The sequence below is a fragment of the Podarcis pityusensis genome (assembly GCF_964106645.2).
Source record: "Podarcis pityusensis genome assembly, chromosome: 3".
Taxonomy (NCBI): Eukaryota; Metazoa; Chordata; class Lepidosauria; order Squamata; family Lacertidae; genus Podarcis; species Podarcis pityusensis.
Window position 1 is genome coordinate 89,328,068 of NC_138026.1, and position 21,005 is coordinate 89,349,072.

The window sequence follows — 21,005 nt, forward strand, 5'->3', positions numbered from 1 at the left end:
TCAGTGGGGAAACAAGGATTATTAGTGGTCAACTGCAATAGTGGTGTGGTCTCCTAATTTGTAGCACCATGCAATAGAATCACAGGCATTACCCTCTCCACTAATGCCTTTCTTTCTGCTGCCTGTGCTCAAGCAAGAGCAATTCTGGGCCCCAGTTCATTGCAGGATATTTTGACAGATTGTTTCAGTTCCGATAGCATGATAAGATAAGCTGTGAAATATGCTGAAGCATGGATTGATGGTATGTTTGAGTCTGAGAATGCACTGAAGTTGGCAAGTAATTTTTACATCATATGCTCAAGTCCTGATTTTTCTCTGTGTGGATATTGACTCTTGTCAAAACAATGACTTAGAGAGTTGGCTACTGTGGTTGTTCTAAAACGTTTGTTAAAACACACTTGCTTTGGCGCATTTCCTACAGTGTCATGTTCGGCAATGCAATTCTAGTGTGGTGTAGTGGTTAAGAGCGGTAGTCTCTTAATCTGGGGAACCGGGTTCGTGTCTCCGCTCCTCCACATGCAGCTGCTGGGTGACCTTGGGCCAGTCACACTTCTTTGAAGTCTCTCAGCCCCACTCACCTCACAGAGTGTTTGTTGTGGGGGAGGAAGGGAAAGGAGAATGTTAGCCGCTTTGAGACTCCTTAAAGGGAGTGAAAGGCGGGATATCAAATCCAAACTCCTCTTCTTCTTCTAATACTAAATAAAATCATATCCTTATTCACTGGAAAAAAATGGGAGTCAGCACACACCACGGCAATCGACTACTTTCTGTTTGTCTAAACTCTGCCCCATAGTATTAACTGAAGCATAATAGCGGTGATTTCATTGTTGAACAACCTGACTCTTACCACCTCGATAATCTTATCCTCTAGCATGTGGCATAACCAACTACAACATGGGGGATTAAGTATTTGACCCTTGGCGTCCCACAACCACAACAGAGAAAAGGGGGAGAGGGCATCACCTTTTCAATCAAACTAAATCACTGACTTTCACCATGCTCCTTAAATTCCTGCAGTTTCCATCTTGTAGACCAAAGGCGTGGAAACAAATGTGTTTCTGCTACCCTTAAGAGTACCGCAATAGTTGTGCATGCTTGTGGAAGGGCCATGTTGGAGCTGAGTTACTGTTTGGGTACATGCCCCTTGGGAGTCCATGTTTATCTGATTTTGAATTTCAGCGAGAGTGCAACATTTCCCCATCCTCCTCAAATCTCTGGCAGCAAGAGGGATTTCCCTGATGCTGCATCTGGCAGTACAGGGAAATCCCCGGACATTAAACTCTCTAACAGTGAGTCTTGAAACGGCACATAAACAACAGAGAAGGAAGCAGCGCACAGGGAAGGGCACAGAGAACAACCATGCAGATGACTTTATGCAACTGAGAGCGGGGCCTTGCAGATAATACTGTTGTCCTTGGGTGTTTCGAGTGTGTGTGTAAGGGGTGTGCACGCTCTGACAAACGGAAGCTTCTTGCAGGTTCGAAAAGCAGAGCTTCCAAGGGTGGCACTTCAGAGCGCATTGGCACATTACAGAAGGGCATCTCGTTCTGCGCTCGTGCTTGTTTGGGTGATGCCGATGTTTGCACCAAGGCTTACGAGTCCCACAGGAAGAGAGTCAAAAGGATGGGATGTTTTCCGGGGGCCCTGGTGGGGGGAGTTGGCCTTGTTCCTAAGGGGAGGGCCCTCGCAGCTGCTGGCACAAGGGTGGGGCCGAAGTTTCCAAGGGCAAGCCCTGCTGTTGGTATCCATAGTTAACATTTCCACAGGGGAAATGGCGGAGCCTGAACAGAGGCACTTCCTTAACGCTGGCTGTCAGCGAAGATGGTTCTAGAAGAAGGGAGGAGCTTGGCAGCCTTCCAGTCACAATGCTGGGCCCCAAAGTACAGTTCCCTTCATGCCCCGGACCTTCCCTCTCAGTTGCCTCTTTCTCCGCCTGTGAAGTGTTTTTGACAATGGGCTTCTCTGAAAACCAGGAGCCGTAGGTCGGGTTCCAGAGGTTGGTAGGCTTGTTTCTGGACCCTCGGCCTTTGTGGAGCTCAGTGGCCGGATTGGACTGAGTGTACGCCATGTTGACATGTCCCCCTTCCAGGGGGGCCTGTGTAGTAGCACAGACTGATGGATCGACACTAGCTGCTTTCACCAGAGCCTTCCCTGTAGCGATGGCTAAGGCCAGGGATGGTGGGGAAGGCAGGAGCTGCTCAACACCTTTTTTCTCTTTCTGCGGCAAGACTAGCAACGGAGGGATCGCTTCGGGGTCTTCAGGGCGCACGGGGACCTTTTCTTCCTCCTCAATGCAGGGGCCATATTCCACTGGCAGAACTGTGTTGATCACATCAGGGTCCTGCAGTAAAAAAACAAGGGATTCAAAACATGCTGCTGCTTTCTTTAACTGCTTGACGCTACAGAGTGCTGCTGGAGAAATCTACCATTGCTTCGTGAAAAGATTTTCTCTCTCTCCTAATGGACGCATGCCCAATCACCCAATAAAATTGACTTTCAGGACAGCTATGAGGAACAACTACTTCCATACAGACTGCAATTAATTTATGGAATTCACTGCCAGAAAGCAGTTGGACAAATCTACAGAGGGCAAGCGCATAGGCCAGGTAACCTCCATACTTGGGTAGAGATGGTTGAATCGGTCAGTTTTGGTTTCTCTTAATTTCTCATTTTTCCAATCTTAAGTTCAGCTTGCCACATTTTCAGATCAGTTTGCAGTTTTCTTAAAACCCTCATGAAATTTCACCAGCATTTCACACTCTTTGGGGCAGGAGTCAGCTATTGAGTCCTGTCAACAGCAGCCTTGTGTCTGCTTCCTCCCCCTTTCTTCCACCCATGTGCCTCCATGCCTCCCAAAAGGGGCTCTGGGGAGGTTGGGAGAACCCCCAGAATAGCGTACAGGGTGAGGAGAGAGGAGGAAAGCAATCGGAAATGCTTTCCATGACAAAATGCTTCTAACAACAAGTCATTGAATTCCACCCATGTATGTAATCTTGCCTACATATTTTTGCAAAGCAATTTCCCCGAAAAAACTATGCACTAAAAAACCCAAAAATATATGCATTTTTATTGACATTTTATCCCAGTATATGAATCTTGATGCACATTACTTACCTGGAGAACTACATTACAAAATTCAGAGAAGTGCACATTTAAAAGGATATATGTGTTTCAGTTCTCATATTGTTTGGGAAACTGTGAATTAGGTAGGTTCGCCTTTAAATGTGGACTGAATTGCTCAGTGGCTCCAGTTGCTAGAGGGCCGGTGCAGGCGGGGGCAATTGCCTTCATGCTCTGCTTGTGGTTTCCCATAGGCATCTGGTTAGCCACCGTGGAAAAGAGGTAGCTGGACTAGGTGGACTCATGGCCTGATCCAGCAAGCCTCTTTGAATGGTCTTATAACAAACCTACTATTGAATAATATCTGTTATTATGCAGCAGAACACTTAAATGTCTTGCAGGTCTGGAGAAAAATGATGACCTCATTCAGACATGTTAGGGTGGGGCAGAATATAAATTTATTGAGAGCAAAATTATTTTTTGTTCCCAGTGGCAGTGGACATCATACTTGGATGGAAACATTTTACAATTCAACAATTCTGGCATTATTGCATTGATTGCTTTTCTGTTGGCCACTTTGACTTTCGTTTAGGGAAGAAAAGTGGGTTATAAATATTAAATGAGCACAATATTTCTTCATGCATCTGATTCTGGGATGTATTCCTTCAATGCAGGGTATTCTAAAAAAGTGTGGATTTACTGGACAGCACTAATGGCCAAGAGATCGGTTTTGAAAGCACTGAAGGCTCTGCTGCCCCTGGAGTTGCTGCAATAAATCACAGAGCAGTGTCGGCTGGATGTGCGTAGAAAGGATGGATTAGAAGGATAGGAACAGCATCAGCAGTGAGGATCATGGGGCACTTGCTATTGCCACAACAATGAAGCAGGCGCACAGTTTATTTGGCCACCTGCTATTGCTGTTGCTCCTTCTCCTTGCTGTTGCTGCCTATTCAGCTACCCTCTAAGCATGCAGACAGTAACCAGAACAAGGAGGCAGAAGAACACAGCCTCTTCCCCTTGCCTTCCTTGCACTCTCTCCTTCTGGATGATCATGTGGATTGGACCCAGAGGAAGAGGGCAAACAAATGGGCACTGTAAAGGTAAAGGTATAGGTATAGGGACCCCTGACCATTAGGTCCAGTCGTGGCCTACTCTGGGGTTGTGGCGCTCATCTCACTTTATTGGCCGAGGGAAACAGCGTACAGCTTCCGGGTCATGTGGCCAGCATGACTAAGCCGCTTCTGGCGAACCAGAGCAGCGCACAGAAATGCCGTTTACCTTCCCACCGGAGCGGTACCTATTTATCTACTTGCACTTTGACGTGCTTTCTAACTGCTAGGTTGGCAGGAGCAGGGACCGAGCAACGGGAGCTCACCCCGCCGCGGGGATTCAAACTGCCGACCTGATCGGCAAGTCTTAGGCTCTGTGGTTTAACCCACAGCGCCACCCGCTGTGACAAAAAGGAGATGCTGTCCCACCAGTTTGGTCATTGGACCTGCTGGCACGTGGCTTTCCTTTTCCTTTCCCTCTAGTGGGGAAAGAGAGCAAGCAGATGAGCCTGGAGCAGCTAATGCGTGGTTTCTTGCTGCCATGCACTTTGCACAGAGTAGAGCAAGATCCCCCGAGAGCAACGGGACTCGAGATCATTCCACCACTCTCAAAGGGAATTGCACAGGGGAGAGCAAGAACATCAAGTCCCATGTGCCAGCCAAGCCAGGCTTTGGGTGTCTGGAAGACCCAACTTCTTCAAAGGAAATAAAAAAATTACTATCAGAGCAGAAGCCCTCAGACTCCTTGTAGCAAGGACTGCAGCTTTTGAAATGGATTCATGATCTGATCCAATTCAGAATCTACCTGGATCAAATCAGGTGAGGAGTCTGCTTTGCAATCCAACCTATGGATCCACACACACACACACACACACACACACACACCCATCGCTAATCACCATCATACCCTGCCTCAAGGCAAGTTCTGAAAGGATCAAGGGCTTGTTTTCTGGCTGGGCACTTCACATTTGATCCATAATAACTCTCGGATATAGCTTGCATTGCAACTGAATTCACTTCTTCAGGTGGTCTGGGGAAGGGTTGGGCAAGAGTCAGAGACATTGGCACCAGGTTGTGCTCTGGTTGTCTTGGCTCACCCATTGTTTCTTTTCCATGTGCCCCTTCTGGCATTTCTTAGAAGAAACAGCATAAAATAATTGCCCTGAGAAGTTATAGGTACCTGAGTGCAGTATTCAATCCTCTCCAATATTATGGCAAAGTTTGGCCGGTCTTCAGGCTGGTGTTGCCAGCATTGTGTCATTATTCGATACCTGCAATGGGAGCAGAAGACCAAATGGTGAATGGCAGGAGAGTGGGTTAGGATGCTGCCTTATTTATTATACAGAATCAAACCGACTGGTCTAGTAGCTCAGTATTCTCGACACTGACAGGCAACAGCTCTCCAGGGTTTCAAGCAACAGTCCTTTCTGCAGATGGCGGGGCTTGAATCTGCAAGCCCTCTCATGCAAGACATGCACTCAGCCACTGAGCTATGGCCCTTCCCAGGCTAAGGGCTAAGGCAAACAAGACTAAGCTGCTATAGGGCACTCCTGGCCACAGAGGACATTATTGTGAGTTAGCAGTGGGACAGGCATTGCTAAACATAGAATGTCGGAAGCTGGTGTTTTCTCAATGATTATTTTATCCCACTATCAAATCAAAAGTAACATTGGAGGGAGGGGGCTTAGTTCATAAATAGAGTTCTGATTGTGTCCCTGGGAATAACATAGCTGAAATTTGGCTGAACTTAGTTCAACCGAGCCACACCAAAAATTGGCTAAAAGTGCTTGAGATGGAGCAGGTTACCTATTAACTTGTTACTCAAATAATGCCCACCTACGTAAGGGGGAAACACTGCAGGGTCCTTGATTCATTTCCTGGAAGCATCAGGACACAAATTGTTATGTGAATTAAATTTAATTTGAGTCTCTTAGGCCATTTGTAAGAGAAGCGAAGGTGAAGACTGAATTATTACAAGAGGATGAGGACTCTGAACATGGCATCAGCTGGTAGTTAGTACCCACCAAAATGACAGTGACTGCAAAGTTAAACCATTACAGCTAATGAAAGAATTTATCCTACAGAAAATAGTGAAGCAAATTTTTATGAGGCTAATGGCACCATCCATGAAAAAGAGGGACATATCAGAGGCTTGGGGGGACTTCAGGGTTTGCAGAACTCTCCCACTCTCCAAAACAATCCTCAGGGGAAAAAACTGAGAAGCATGGTCAGTGGTTATAGAATGCTGCTGGTTTGTTGTGGGCTGTGGTGTGCAAGATGGAATACAGGGATGGGGGGCGGCAGGATGCAGTGGAATGGCACATCCTGGAAAACAACTTGGCTGGCTGGAACTCTGAATATGCTGCTCTGCAGCATTTCGTTGCAGGTTCCAGTCGTTATAGCAGATTGGTGAAATATATGATACTGGAAAACAATCTTTGCAGAGTAAACAGGATGAGAAGAGATGCCAGAACATGACAAGTTGAACCCATGAAGCAAGCAGATCCTTAAAAGTTTCCTACACAGGGCCGGGGCAGTTTTTGGGTGGATCCATCCTTCCTCCACTTGTTACGAACTCCAAGACCTCCTGGTTACTTTTGCTGGGATAGGGCATATATCCAAGAGAGAATATTTCCCACAGCAACACTCCAAATGACCTGGACACAAAAGAGAAAGAAATACGGTCACGGATAGATACAGTGAAAACTACCCAGATATACTTGGATTGGGGCCAGTACTGGCAAAAAGCCTGTCATGTGGCACACCCATTCACGACTGATTTTGTTGACTGTGAGATCCTTCTGCAGCGTCAGAGTTATTATGCTGTCTCTTCTTTCCACATAGGATCAGAAGTCAGGTCACATGAGAAGCGTTTGGAACACGTCGTGATTACTGTCTAAGTGCTTCAATTCCTGGGAAGGGCAATGCTGGCATTGGAAAGGAGTCGTGATACGGTGTCCTTCCATATGACTTCGGATGCTACTTAGCACTGCAGGAAAGAGCCACCCTACATGGCTAAATGTAACGTCGGAAGGATCCTTGTGTTTTTGAAGAAAGGACATAGGTTGCTGCAGAAGAAAGGTGGTTGCTACATTTAACCAACTGTCAGCAGGTGGCTTGAAAAATGGATGGAAAATATGGAGCAGGCTCACCAGGTATCCGTTTTGGACGTAAATATCCCTTCCATGAAGGCCTCGGGGGGCATCCACTTGACAGGGAGCATTGCACACCCTCCTTTTCTGTAGTAACTGGCTCTGTTGAGAAAGCGGGGGGAGTTTAGAAGATGAAATCAGACATGAGTGCACAGTCATGTGACCATTGGAGGCTGACCCTCATTGTTCTGGAATTGACTGACTGGGTGAACTTATATGCCTCTTCTCCACAACGAGCAATGCTCAAAGTGGCTTACAGCAAACATTTAAAACATCTAAACATATGAATTACAGACCATGGCAGTAAATTAAAAAATGACTAGCATCCAACAATTTAACAAACACAGAATTAATTCAATATTTGCAAAAAATAAATAAATCACAACAATCTAGGTTTAAATACAAGGCACAAAACTAGCGTTAACTGACATTAAAGTTTCTGATACTGGTCCTTCCTGCACTCCAAGGAGAAGAAGAAGAAGAAGACTTTGGATTTGATATCCCGCTTTATCACTACCCAAAGGAGTCTCAAAGCGGCTAACATTCTCCTTTCCCTTCCTCCCCCACAACAAACACTCTGTGAGGTGAGTGGGGCTGAGAGACTTCAATGAAGTGTGACTGGCCCAAGGTCACCCAGCAGCTGCATGTGGAGGAGCGGGGACACGAACCCGGTTCCCCAGATTACGAGTCTATCGCTCTTAACCACTACACCACACTGGCCTGGCTTAAATACAGTTCAGAGGGCAGGAATTTCCTCACCAGGCTAAATGACATAGTTGGCTCCCATATCCTTTCTCCAGAGGAGGCTGGCAACAGCAAAAGGCAGTGATGGTCAGTCTCTATCCCAGCCTCCTGGAAGCACCAAGTGCTGATGCAGGGACATTTGTGGTAAGGTGATCCCACAAGTAAACTGGTTCCCACCCTGTTGGCTGTTTTTAAAAAGGCAGTGCTCCCCCCCCCCCCCAAAATAAAATGTTTAGAGGCACTCTCATTTTCCTACTCATATTGAAATACTGCACCTCAATGAGGTCAAGCTTAGATTCACAAAATGTTTAGGGATATGCATACCCCTGTGTCCCCCCAGAAAAGAGCACTGTAAAAAGGTATCAACTGTTCAAACCTTATGCCACATTTTTACTATAGCAAATAATGTTCTTAAACAGCTAAGTTAAGTAAAAGGCCAAAGGGTAAGTCATCTGTCAAAACTGTTGAGTGGCCCTTCATTGCATCATGTGATGAAGCAGTTCTCCAGCCTGACATTAGAGGGCACTGTGAGTGTTGCTTTTCGGATGAGATGTAAGCAGAAGTCCTGACCACACACACAGCCATTAAAGTCTTCCTGGCACTTTCAGTAACTGCAGAATCATTAATCCCAACCGCCCTGGATAAATTCCAGGTTGGGTAATTACATTTTCCTGACCTTTCCCCCTCTTTTATATGTTGTAAACTAGAGAGATTTACCAATGACGCTGACATAGAAACTGAAAGTGACGGGGTCAACACCAAGGAGTATAAAACAGAACACAAGAGTGGAGGGGGGGAAAGGGAGAAATGGGAGCGTGGCTGAAGATGCATTCACAACAGAACGCAGGATGATGGACTCTGAACGTGAACTTTGGAAGTTGGGGTTAGTCCCCAGTGTCACAGCAAATGCTAATACTGTCTGCAAGTTAGGATCTGGAAACATCACAAGTCCCCTGACCAGGGCAAAAATATAAGATCCTGCAAAGAAGTTAAGCCAGATAAACCAACCCCTTTTTATGGAGTAGGCTTCCAGTTGATGGGACTAATAATAAGCTGTGTTCTCTTACCTGTATATGTCCCGGGCCATCCCAAAATCTCCAATTTTAGCTATTCTCCCAGGGCCTTTACATGTAAGGAGGCAATTTCGAGCAGCGATGTCTCTAAGAAACAAAAAGGAAAGGAGAATAAGCATGTGAAACTGCCCTTGGAGGAGCAACGGCTCAACTCATTGGAAAAACTAAGGACAAAACTAATTGACTATTGAACATTTTCATTCATTATTTTTTTTTTTGGAAAACCGGTACTGGAGACTCAGCAGCACAAGATTTAAAGCTCCACAGATCACTCCAGTTGATGAATTTGAGAGCCAGTGGGGCTAGCTTTAACACACACACACACACACACACACACACGGTACATCATCATTAATTTATTATTTCTACCCTGTCCATCTGGCTAGGCTTCCACAGCCACTCTGGGCAGCTTTTGACAGAACATTAAAAATACAACAAAACATCAAACATTAAAAACTTCCCTAGACAGGGCTGCCTTCAGATGTCTTCTAAAAGTCAGATAGTAGTTTATTTCCTTGACATCTGATGGGAGGGCGTTCCACAGGGCAGGCGCCATTACCGAGAAGGCCCTCTTCCTGGTTCCCTGAGACCTCACTTCGCACAGTGAGGGAACTGCCAGAAGGCCCTCAGCACTAAGACCCTGGTCTTGATGGTCTGATGGGGGACAGGCTGCCATCTTTAGACAACCATGTATATTGCTCCTTTTGTGAAGCACACAACTAACATTTCTCGTCTCTCCCTCTCTCTCCTCCCCACCATCAGAGGCATCCCTCTGCTCACTTCTGCTGGCTCAGCCACTGTCACTCCACCAGTTCAGACCTTCTGCCTGCTTCAGCCTGATGGATACCACTGACCGAGGCATCCCGAGGGTCGGGAGGGGCTGACCCAGCCCAGGGTCTGCTGCATCCCAAGCCAGCATTGGCCAGCACTGATCCAGGCCCGATTGCCACACAAGCCTGAAGCTAGCACAGGGATTGGGTGCCCAATCTGCCTGCCCCCCCACCCACCTTCTGCCATGCGAGTGGCCAGGCTGTGGATGCGGTGGTAGCTCCACTGCTTTGCAAAGCCTGAAGTCTAACTTGGGAGTAAGCATCATTTTGTATGCAGAGAAGGACAATGTGTTTTTAAAACGAACACCTGTAACCATGCCCTTGCCTGCCCAGCTTATGTTCCCTGATTCTGTTTTAAAACCAATCAGCATCAGTCCTAGTGACCCCCAATGTCCCCATATTAGCATAGGTCTGGTGCTGGGCCTCTATCGTCCGCTGCTCTCCGTGGGGGCATTTGGTCAACTCCTTGGAATTGGACCCCACCTGCACCTCTTTGACTTTAGCTGCACCACTGACCCCAGAAGCTGAAGTAGTCCTTTGTCCTTTCTTCTCCGCCAACTGGTTTAAACACACACAGACACACAGAGCCCACCTTGGCTGGGCTCTACCCTCCCACCTTGGCTGAACAGCGAGATTAGAGCTACAGTTATTCAAACAGTGCTGGAAATGCCATATATGAAAATGCTTTCAAAAGCTTGTTATGCCGCAGCGAAAATATAATACCTAATTTGCTCCTCAAACTTCCCTTTTTTATATATATATAAAATGTTCTGAACCTCTAGGGGGCAGTAGTGCACAACCATCCTCGCCCGTTTCCTGCTCCTATTCTCCCGTTAGTCCTTTTGCAAGCTAAGTCAGTCACACAGGGCGTTTGGAAGTGGTCCCTCAGCAACAAATGCTTCTGCTACTTACCTGTGAATGAAGTGATTTTCTTCCAGATATTGACAGCCGCAAGCAATGTCGCGAGCCACATGTAGCAAGTCCAGCATGCCTAGAGAAGAGGGGTGGCTCTAAAGAAATAATGCAAAGTATGACGCTTCAGGGGATTGTCTTCAAAACCTGATCACGTTAAGCAAAGAGCTGCGTGGCTACAATAATAGGTGCTGAATCTGTTTCCTAACCCTTTTGGAAACTCCAGTTTGCATTTATTTTAAAGGCACACATTGAAGCTCGCACTGTTGCAAAGATAGTGCTGCTTTTTCACTAGCTGGAGCACGATCACACTGCCCTCAGCACCTCCACAGAACATCCTCTTGTGTCCTGGGCACCCATTTCACACCCGTTTAAACCTTTTCTCCACCATCCCTCACCATCTGCAACCTGCATGAAAAGCATTTTTAAAGAGGGAAATTATCCTAATTGAGACAATTCATATCAAATGTACTAATAATGGCACTATGCTGGAACTAAGCGTGAAAGTGAACGAGGGCTGCTATTCTCCGATTCTGCTTCTGGGCATTTTACAGGCATCTCTTTGGCCTTTGTATGAACAGGATGTTGGACTAGATGTAAGGATGTCAGAGAATTCTGACAAAAAGTTTCAAGTGTTTGTCTATGACCAGGAACAGAAATCAGTCAAGTGAATACGATCAGTATTCAATCACATAGTTTGTGCTTAAATCAGCAAACATGACTTTTCATCACTGTTTTAATGTTTCCTTTACACTGAAATGAATGTAAGTTGCATAAATTATGTAGAATAGTGGGCAGCAAGTATTGGGTGGAAACCAAACTGCAGTGGAACAGAAACAGCACTGATTGTGATGAACACGGGCCAGAACAGAAACTGCTGTCCAGCTAAGGTGGGCCTCTGGCCTGTTCCAGCAGGACTTTTCTTGTTTTCTAAGTTGGTGAGAGGGAGATTTGAAGTGCATATTGTCTTCTAATCTGCGTTTATGTCCAGGAGAGAGAGACCGCACTGATTACAGCGAAAATCAGGTAAGACAGGCTTCCAAGAACCTAATCCCAATCTAGTGCAGCAGTAGAGCAGGCACTTCTGTAAGAAGTCAGAAAGCTTTGTGGCAAACATTGGCTTTCCCTTCCAGAGTGTTTGAGAGGGAAATTCTATAGCTGAAAGTTGTAACAATCCCCAGCTTCGTCCAACTATTGATTCCCAAGAAAAGCAAAATACGAACAGATGTGACACAACACTCCTGTCATAAGCACCCTCTTTTGCTCTTCTTCCTTACCTGCCCTACTCTTTGAAATTGGAGAGAGCAGCATGCATGGACCTGTGTAAATATTTGTGCTGTCCCTTCATGGATCTCTGTGCAATCTTGGTACAACAGACCCAGGTGATGACATTAGGATTGCCCTCGCCAGGTAGGCAAGGCTACTGCTAAGTTTTATGTAAAACTCTTAGTTGAAGAAGAAAAGCGCCTCTGCTGCCTTTTATTTGGTCTCCGCTAAAGGAGAGGCTCTTCTTTTGCCAAGGGCAATTTAACAGGGTAATTTGTTTGAGACATGAAGCGTTTGGGCCCATTTTGTACAGAGATGCAGTGCACTGGAGTAGCCTTGAAATGCCAAGGAAATTCACTTTGCAGCTCCTTGCTGCTCTTGCTCCCCAGATGAAGGGATGGTGCAGCCAGCTGGAAACCGTGTGGTTGTGGCTCGGAGGGAGGGAAGGGCTGGGAGCATTAAAGCAACGCATCCCCTTGTTAGGTCAAACCTTCCGAAAGGTGACCGCAAAACAAACTGACTCCATTGTTCAGCATAATCACTGCTTTGAGCAACATGCTGCAGGACACAAAGAAGGGAAATTACTGCTTATCTACCAAAAACCTCTCCTGATTGCTTTTCTATGTGAAAAACCCTTGAGCAGAGAAGTCTTTTAACACCTTAGGAGTTTGTTATGTTCAGAGTATTTGCACATTTCAATTTCAAGAATCTGGACAGCTTTGGGTCTCTGCCTTTATCAGTCTTATGTCATTATTGGAGAAATAATGACCTTCCAACAGAGAATTTTCTGAATTAAGGTGAAATGCAAGGGAAGGAAATCATATTCAATGAGTATAAAATATAATAAAACATAAAATAAAATAAAATACAGTCTTAGCAGACTGTCGATTCAGATTGCTGGTGCAAGTTTACACAGTCAAAGAAGTCTCTCTTATCTGTATTCCACAAGGGTCTGTGTTTGTATTAAAACCCACATGGATGCACATTTTTCCTGCCAGAGCTTTGAGGTCTCATTTATTTCTCCAAAGATCCTGTCATGTGTTTGTTTTTTTCCTAGTTTCCTCCATGGTGCTTGCTTTTGTACATTATAGTAGGAACTGCTGTGGTCTGACTTACCCTATCATATTTGTGTTAAGAAAGCTAATGCAGTGCTCTATGACTCGCTGCCACTCTTTGTAGCTCAGGTTGGCTAATGCTACGTTCTTTCACTATGTGTGTCCCTGTTTCCTGCCACGTGTTTGGCTGTAAGGACTCATGCTGCACTGCGTTGTGACCTGCAACAACCAACAATACAAAGCATCTTGCCCTCCTAGCTAGAGAGCATGAACATTTAAAAATGACATCTACAGGCCTGCTTCTCCATCCAAGAAACCAACCACAGAAAAACAGCCACATATTGATTGTGTAAACTCACTATGAATAATTCTAGAGGGATAACTGTGTTAGTCTGCTGCAGAAAACACATTGTGGCCTTTTTCTTGCGTGGGAAGGGATTGGACAAGGGGACCTATGCCCACTTTCAACTCCAATTCTATGGCCCTGTTTTTGTGTAACATTAAACCACGGTTTATCACTACATGGATGAGTGTTAGACTCTCATGTTTCTACCTCCCCTTCTTCTGCCCCGGAGGGCTTCTGCCAAGTTTAGTTTTGCTGTCAAAGAATCTTCATCTAGTGTTACGTACAAGCCAGGAATCCTGGTTTACAACAAACAATAGTTGTTAAACAAGTCAACTTCAAGAGAGGAGAACTAGCCCCGCTGTACATCAGGGAGGGCTGTGTGGAGAGAGTCTCTTCCTTTAAATTCCTAGGAGTTTATCTCAGTGAAGACCTTACTTGGAAAATAAATACAACCCAGGTGGTTAAGAAAGCCCAACAGAAACTCCATCTCCTCAGAGTATTGCAGAAGAATGATGTCAATCAACATCTGACGATCTCCTTCTACTGGTCAACAATAGAAAGTGTTCTTTCATACTGCATCACGGTGTGGTACGCTGGTTTGACATAATCTGATAGGAAGTGCCTACAGAGGGTGGTGAATACCGCACAATATATTATGGGCTGTCCATGGATGACATCGCGGAAGAACGTTGCCTCAGGAGAGTGAGGAAAATTCTCAGGGATGATTCACACCCTGGCCGGCACTTTCTTAATCTCCTGCCCTCGGGCAGAAGATAAAGCAGCATGATTAGTCGCACCAACAGGGTAAAGAACAGCTTCTATCCATGGGCTGTTAGGCTGCTGAATGAAAAGATAACAACAGGGCAAATGACTTTCGGGTTTGGTGGGTGTGCGTCAGTAAACGAGGGGAATTAAGACTAAGAGAGCTGAGTGGGGGGTGCTCGTGTAATCTCACTGTATGCAAGTTGTACAAGTGACAATAAAGTATTTAAATTTAAATTATTTAACTAACTGTTGCAAACCAGGTTTCCTGATTCTTCTGGCCACGTAGGAGGAGGAACACACAAGCCCTATGCTTTGCTCAGGCCTATGGAGGCTCATCACCATCTCCCTAGCTGCTAAATCATACTGTAAAGTTTTATGCAGATGTCACCAACAAGTCCTTGAAAGCTAGCACATTTTTTGAGCCACAAGCTTTTATGGGCCAGATCTCTCTTTTTCAGATGCACGAAGTATCATTGTCAGTTGTTATGCGGACCATGAAAGCTCATTTTGAGCAGCCACAGGGATAGCTTTGAGTAGCCAAATGTTAAAAAGCAGTATATTGGGTGACATTTTGTACTTGGTGTTGGAAACAAGTGTTGAAACCACATCAAATATAATACTGTAAGCATTCAGGAGAAAAAAATAAAATACTATACACAGCCTTGATTCCCTATGGTGTGCATTGGTTGACTTAATCTGAGGTGGCTAATTTTGCTGGTGGCACCAATTATTCAGGGTGGTAAAAACAAAACAAAAACGGATTGCTGGTAGATTAAAAAGGATGTCTCTAAAGTGAGTGAATGGGGATTAAAATGGCAAACGCAAGCAAGTACAAAGTGACACATGCTGGGGTGAAAAATATACATTAATTGAGATAAATAACTGGCAGGGAGAGAGGGCTCATGGAGAATAGCTCAGTGAAAAGGTTGACCCAATATGCAGCAGCTGTAAAAAATAGCTGAATTTCATGTTCAGGACTGTTAAGAGAGGGATTGAAAATAATATTTCCAATATCATAATGCCTTTTTACAAATCTAAACAATGACCACATTTGGGGTACCTTGTTCAATTCTGTTTGCTGCACCTCAAAAATGATAGTTGTGCAACTGGGAAAAGCAAACAAAGCAAGCAGATTGAGGAAGGGTTCGAATATTTGGGGTGTTTTATTTTGTTTTTAAAAATGTGAGCTTGTGTGGGGATGTAATACAGTTATACAAAATTATGCTTGGTGTTGAGAAAGTGGAGACAAAGAGGTTTTCCTCACATATTAGCACCTAAGGTCATAAAATGAAGCTGAAGATTGGGAGATCCAGGACAGGTAAAAAGAAGTACCGTATTTTTTGCTCTATAAGACTCACTTTTTCCCTCCTAAAAAGTAAGGGGAAATGTGTGTGCGTCTTATGGAGCGAATGCAGGCTGCACAGCTATCACAGAAGCCAGAACAGCAAGAAAGATTGCTGCTTTCACTGCGTAGCGATCCCTCTTGCTGTTCTGGCTTCTGAGATTTAGAATATTTTTTTTCTTGTTTTCCTCCTCCAAAAACTAGGTGTGTCTTGTGGTCTGGTGCATCTTATAGAGTGAAAAATACGGTAATTCTTCAAATAGTGCAAAGTTGAACTACAGAATTTGCTTCCACAAGATGTAATGATGGTGGCCACCAACTTTAAAGGAGGATTTAAAAATTGATGGAGGATATCAGTGTGTGCTACAAATGGTGGCTATATTACATCATGCACAGGAGAGAGCTATTGTGCTCAGGTCCAGTTTGGGAGCTTAGCAAAGCAGAATGCTGAACTAGATGGCATTCATCTGATCAGGCAGGCCTCTTCTTATATTCTTCAGTTCCTTTAAATCAGCTTTTATTTAAAACGGATTGTGTCTTTAAAAATAATAATAATAATAATTTCAGCTTCCCTAAAGTTGGGTGCTATGTGAGTTCATTACACTCTGGATCTGTTCTGACATGACAGTCACTATTTAGCAGTGGCTGCAATTTCTCTGCATGACAGGAGAAAAAGCAATTATACGAAGTTATCTTTTTCATGAAGTCGGCGCTGGTCAGTAATGGGAAGACTCTCTAGTGATTTGAAAAACATGTTTTAAAATGAAAGAACTACGTATGCTGATACCTGAGTGTCATTACCGGGGAACCCAGGGGAATGAGACTCACTGGGGTCAACACAGCAGACAGGCATTTCTGCACATACATTGCTTTCACAGCACTATTATTTCTGGTTTGAGTCAGTTTCCACTGAACAATAGCTTACAGTCCGCTATCAGCAGCTAGCAGGACACCAAGGAGAGGTTTTGCCGATTCGGAACGCAGGAGAGCTGCCAAGTTCCTTCAGGCTAGCTGGAAGGTGAAGTACAGAATACCCTATACAGTCATGCTCTCACCCTGTGTCACAGAACATGTTTCTGATATGCAGCTGACCTCAGCCTGCTAAGTGCTGAGCCTGTATAAACATGTTCTCAGGCACAACCACAGTGTATCTGTGCCATTGTCTGCATAAAAGTATATTACCTAGCTAAGCAGAGATTTTTAATCTCAACCTGTCTTTTTGCTAATAAGCAGAGCGTCGCTTATCAGCTTCACATACCAGAAAGGTGAAGTGGCCTTCAAGAGACTAGAAGCTCCAAACTGACCGCTTCATGTAACAGACTACCAAAAATGCAACATTTTGCATGAGACAGAAGAAGAGTGAATTTATAAACTATCTGATGCCATGGTACAGATAGTAGACAGAGCGTATTTTTTGTAAACCAATTAGAAGTGAACATGAGGAGTCCACAAGCTGTACATGCATGTCACTGAAAGGGATCGTTCATGAGCTAACCATGTAAACAGAATGTTGTAAAAGTGTCTTGAATTTTGTATTCAGGGTCCAGAATTTGGAGAATTCCTCTGGATCATTTATTCTTAATGCAGTCTGCAATAAACGTGAACTCTTTCCATGACGCTGCTGTCTTTCTTTGGCCAAAGGGAACCGGCGTATTTCCAGACCACCTTTATAGGGTAACAATGCTATTAGCATCCTCAAACAAAGACTCAGACTCCTTGGTGCCCTTTTCAAACATTTCGTTTCTGTAACGCCAGAAGAGTTTGGATTTGATATCCCGCTTTATCGCTACCGGAAGGAGTCTCAAAGCGGCTAACATTCTCCTTTCCCTACCTCCCCCACAACAAACACTCTGTGAGGTGAGTGGGGCTGAGAGACTTCAAAGAAATGTGACTGGCCCAAGGTCACCCAGCAGCTGCATGTGGAGGAGCGGAGATGCGAACCCGGTTCACCAGATTACGAGTCCACCGCTCTTAACCACTACACTACACCAGTTCCTTGTTCAATATTTCTAGCAAGATTTCTATTCTCAAAATTACACAGCAGCACTTCAAAAAATGAGTGCATAAATGTTATTTATTCATGATTGAGGTAGAGTGCTATATACCTTGAAAACTTGCAAATTTTGAAACAGTAGGAACAGTCTGATCTGTACCTTTCATCCAGTCCAGAACTGAGAAACCGGTAGAGTAACAACTGTAGCTTTATCATGCTGATATTTAGAATGGTGGTAGATTCTCTCTTAATGCAGACTCCCCTACGTTCAAGTGAAACAGAAGATCAAAGATCTCGCTAGGAGTGCCAGCTTGGCCCCATGGGTGCCCAGGGCCATGGGTGCCATGCAGCATGCATGGCCCTGGCACCAAAATTTGTGGGTGCCTGGCCCCTTCATGGGGAATTTTGTGGGTGATCGGGCACCCAGGGGCCCAGGGAGTTGGCACCTATGGATCCTGGTGCAAGCTGGTTGCATGGTGAAGTGTTGCTCAGCTACCCCATCAGCACAAGACCTGCTTTGTGTTCATATATCTCCCCTAACAGCTCTAAAGTTCAAGAAAGGGTGGGAGAGGAAGAGCCACAAAACCCCCACAAAGATTCTTTTAAAGGAAGCAGTTGAGATATGTGAAGAAAATTAGGCTACATTTAACCAAGGGAGACCTACTTGGAGACAAGGGCCCAGCATTAAGCAACTGTTTCCTCCTTACCGGCCTAGGCCGCGTCTCCCTCAGAAAAGATTTCAAGTCTCCTCCAGCCATGAGTTCCAGCAGAATAAAGCGTGGCAGAGCCTGCAAGCTCACCCCAATGCAGCGCACGATATTCTGATGGTTGAACTTGCTGAAAAGGAGATGGAGAAACAGCTTTTAAATCAAACGGTAAATACTTGCTGGGCAGATTTGAGATCTTGATAGCTTCAGTTATTGATCTAGCCCCGGCATCCCCAAACTCAGCCCTCCAGATATTTTGGGACTACACCTCCCATCATCCCTAGCTAACAGGACCAGTGGTCAGGGATGATGGGAATTGTAGTCCCAAAACATCTGGAGGGCCAAGTTTGGGGATGCATTTGCTTTGGAAAATGTTATTCCTTTTGAAGTGGTGTCATTCTTGTAAAACAAGGTAAAAACATGATTGTGTAGACAAGCCTACCCAGATACTTAGAAAGCTGATGTGAATTTTAACCTCTTTTAATACTGTAACTTTCTGAATGCTTTAAGCTATTGCTGTACTTTTTTTCTTGATTTTCTTCTTTTATCTTTTTGTAAACCGCTTTGTTTGTTTGTTTACAGTCAAGCATGTATAATTTTTATGAACTAAATAAACATAGCGGCCAAAGAGACATTGTGGGAGAATCTTGTTCCTGCCATAAACTCACTGGCTAGGCAACCCAGTCAGATGGGTAGGTTACAAATAAAACAACTACAGCAACAATTCCTAGGCAATGCCCTCTGTCTCTCAGCTTCAGTCCCACCTCAGGTAATTTGGGGATAATAATGTTGACCTACCTTAAAAAGTTGTAAGAAATACAACAAGAAAAACCACTTTGAACACTCTTAAAGCATTATATTAATGTTATGTATTACTGAGATGATTTTCACCTGCATAAAAGCAGTCCAACCACCCCCCCCGCTTTTAATTCTGCTGAGGTTGAAAGGCCATTGATCAACTTGAATTAACACACCTGATTATTAGAGCTTCCATGAGGAAATCCAGCTCGTCTTGCTCTGAACAAACCTCTGGCAAAGTCTAGACAAGAAAGAAGGAAGCAAGAGGAGAAACATGAACAAACTGTCTTTCTCATGGACCTGCACGGACCTATTATAGACTCCATTCCTCTCACAAGGAAATTTTACAGTTGCTGCCTTTCTTATCGACAGAGGCACTCTGTATTTAAGAGCTGTAAAACAGGCAGAAACCTGTTTTCCCATCACTCTGTCTCCAAGCAAGAAAAAAAACTCCAGTTGTCTGTTCTAGTAAACCTAGAAAGCATCAGAATGCAGAAGGGGAAGGGGCTGGAAGGCAATGGGAAATCATGCTATTGCTTAGAGCAGGCATGGCCAAATGCCCTCCAGATGTTTTGGAACTACAATTCCCATCATCCCTGACCACTGGTCCTGTTAGCTAGGGATGATGGAAGCTGTAGTCCCAAAACATCTGGAGGGCCAAGTTTGGCCATGCCTGGCTTAGAGGATCCTTTCTAACACCCAGAGATTCTTCAACTAACTGGAGTTTTTAAAGATGTGCCTGGGAATTAAGAATCTGCCATTGTGCTGAACTAAAAGTGATATTGATTTCTGAAGAGACATTCTAGATTCTTCAGTTTCCCCAACCTGCCATAATCAGGAGAAACCAAAATATTGAACTCAGACATGCTGCTTTCATTTGATGAAATATGACACCTAACCACCACCACGGTCACTCGTCACTGGTTTCTCCACTTACTTTTACAGCCACTTGCAAGGGACTGGGGTCGCTGGGGATCCCAACCACCTGGCCTTCGTACACCTCCCCAAAGGCTCCATGGCCTAAACCCCTGGACAAATCAGAAAAGGGAAGGAGGATTAAAATACCACACATATCTCAATATGTCAATTTCATACAAAATGGAGAAAGGTTAGGCCTATGTAAATCCATTGAATGCACACTGTCAAATGTTCATTTAGTGAAAATTCATTTAGGGAAAGAGAAAGAAGTTCTGCACCCCTGACGGTTTGTGTTGCTCATGCCTGCTTCCCGCTTTATGGCATGTTACAAACTGGTTACATGGAGTACTGTTAACGTAATGTTATCATTGGCACTAGTAGACACTCCACAGAGGAACTTGTCATTAGCAACACCCTCAACTCCCTTGTTAAGTGGCACGGATGCTGATGAAATATTCAGAATTTGTATTTATGCATAAATTTGTGATGTACCAACACCCCAGAACTAAATCACATTGTATATGTTTTCACTGTGAATTAATCATTTTTGGCTCCTAGAAAAAGGAAAGGTTTTTTAAAAATAAAAAGAATAATCGCATAATGACACATTATACATTATGTTGACTTGCTGCTTCCAAACAACATCTCTGACCATTAGCTACTATGGCAATAAATCACCTGTACTTGGCCAACCCCTTAGTTATGCAAAGGCCTCATTAGTGCAATTTACCCATAATACATTGCTGCTTAAAAACAAACAAATAAACCCCAAACCCCAACCATCTCTAACTATGGTATCTACTATGGCATACTTGAGTTATGGGAAGGTCCATTCTCCCAACAAAAAGGGAATATGCTGGGCTGCCTTGACTAAGATTAAAATAGCTGCGGCTTGATCAGGATTCTTTCTGTAATGAAACTGTAATGTTGTGGGCAGGATTCCTGCATTGCAGGGGGTTGGACTGGATGACCCCTAGGGTGCCATTCAACTGACT

At 44.5% G+C, this 21,005-nt stretch overlaps 1 protein-coding gene across 3 annotated transcripts in view; it reads right to left on the reverse strand.

The window, feature by feature from the left end:
* Positions 1-693: 693 nt before the first annotated feature.
* ALK (ALK receptor tyrosine kinase) overlaps positions 694-21,005 on the reverse strand; it is a 586,654-nt gene continuing 566,342 nt past the window's right edge. For all 3 annotated transcript variants that reach the window (XM_081000090.1, XM_081000091.1, XM_081000092.1), the window contains 9 exons: positions 20,030-20,120; positions 19,269-19,333; positions 18,295-18,424; positions 10,821-10,918; positions 9,073-9,165; positions 7,262-7,363; positions 6,632-6,766; positions 5,290-5,380; positions 694-2,341 (listed from right to left, as the gene is read on the reverse strand). In XM_081000090.1, the coding sequence (XP_080856216.1) occupies positions 1,670-2,341; positions 5,290-5,380; positions 6,632-6,766; positions 7,262-7,363; positions 9,073-9,165; positions 10,821-10,918; positions 18,295-18,424; positions 19,269-19,333; positions 20,030-20,120 (1,477 nt within the window). In that variant the 3' untranslated portion in view covers positions 694-1,669. The remainder of the gene's footprint in view (positions 2,342-5,289; positions 5,381-6,631; positions 6,767-7,261; positions 7,364-9,072; positions 9,166-10,820; positions 10,919-18,294; positions 18,425-19,268; positions 19,334-20,029; positions 20,121-21,005) is intronic.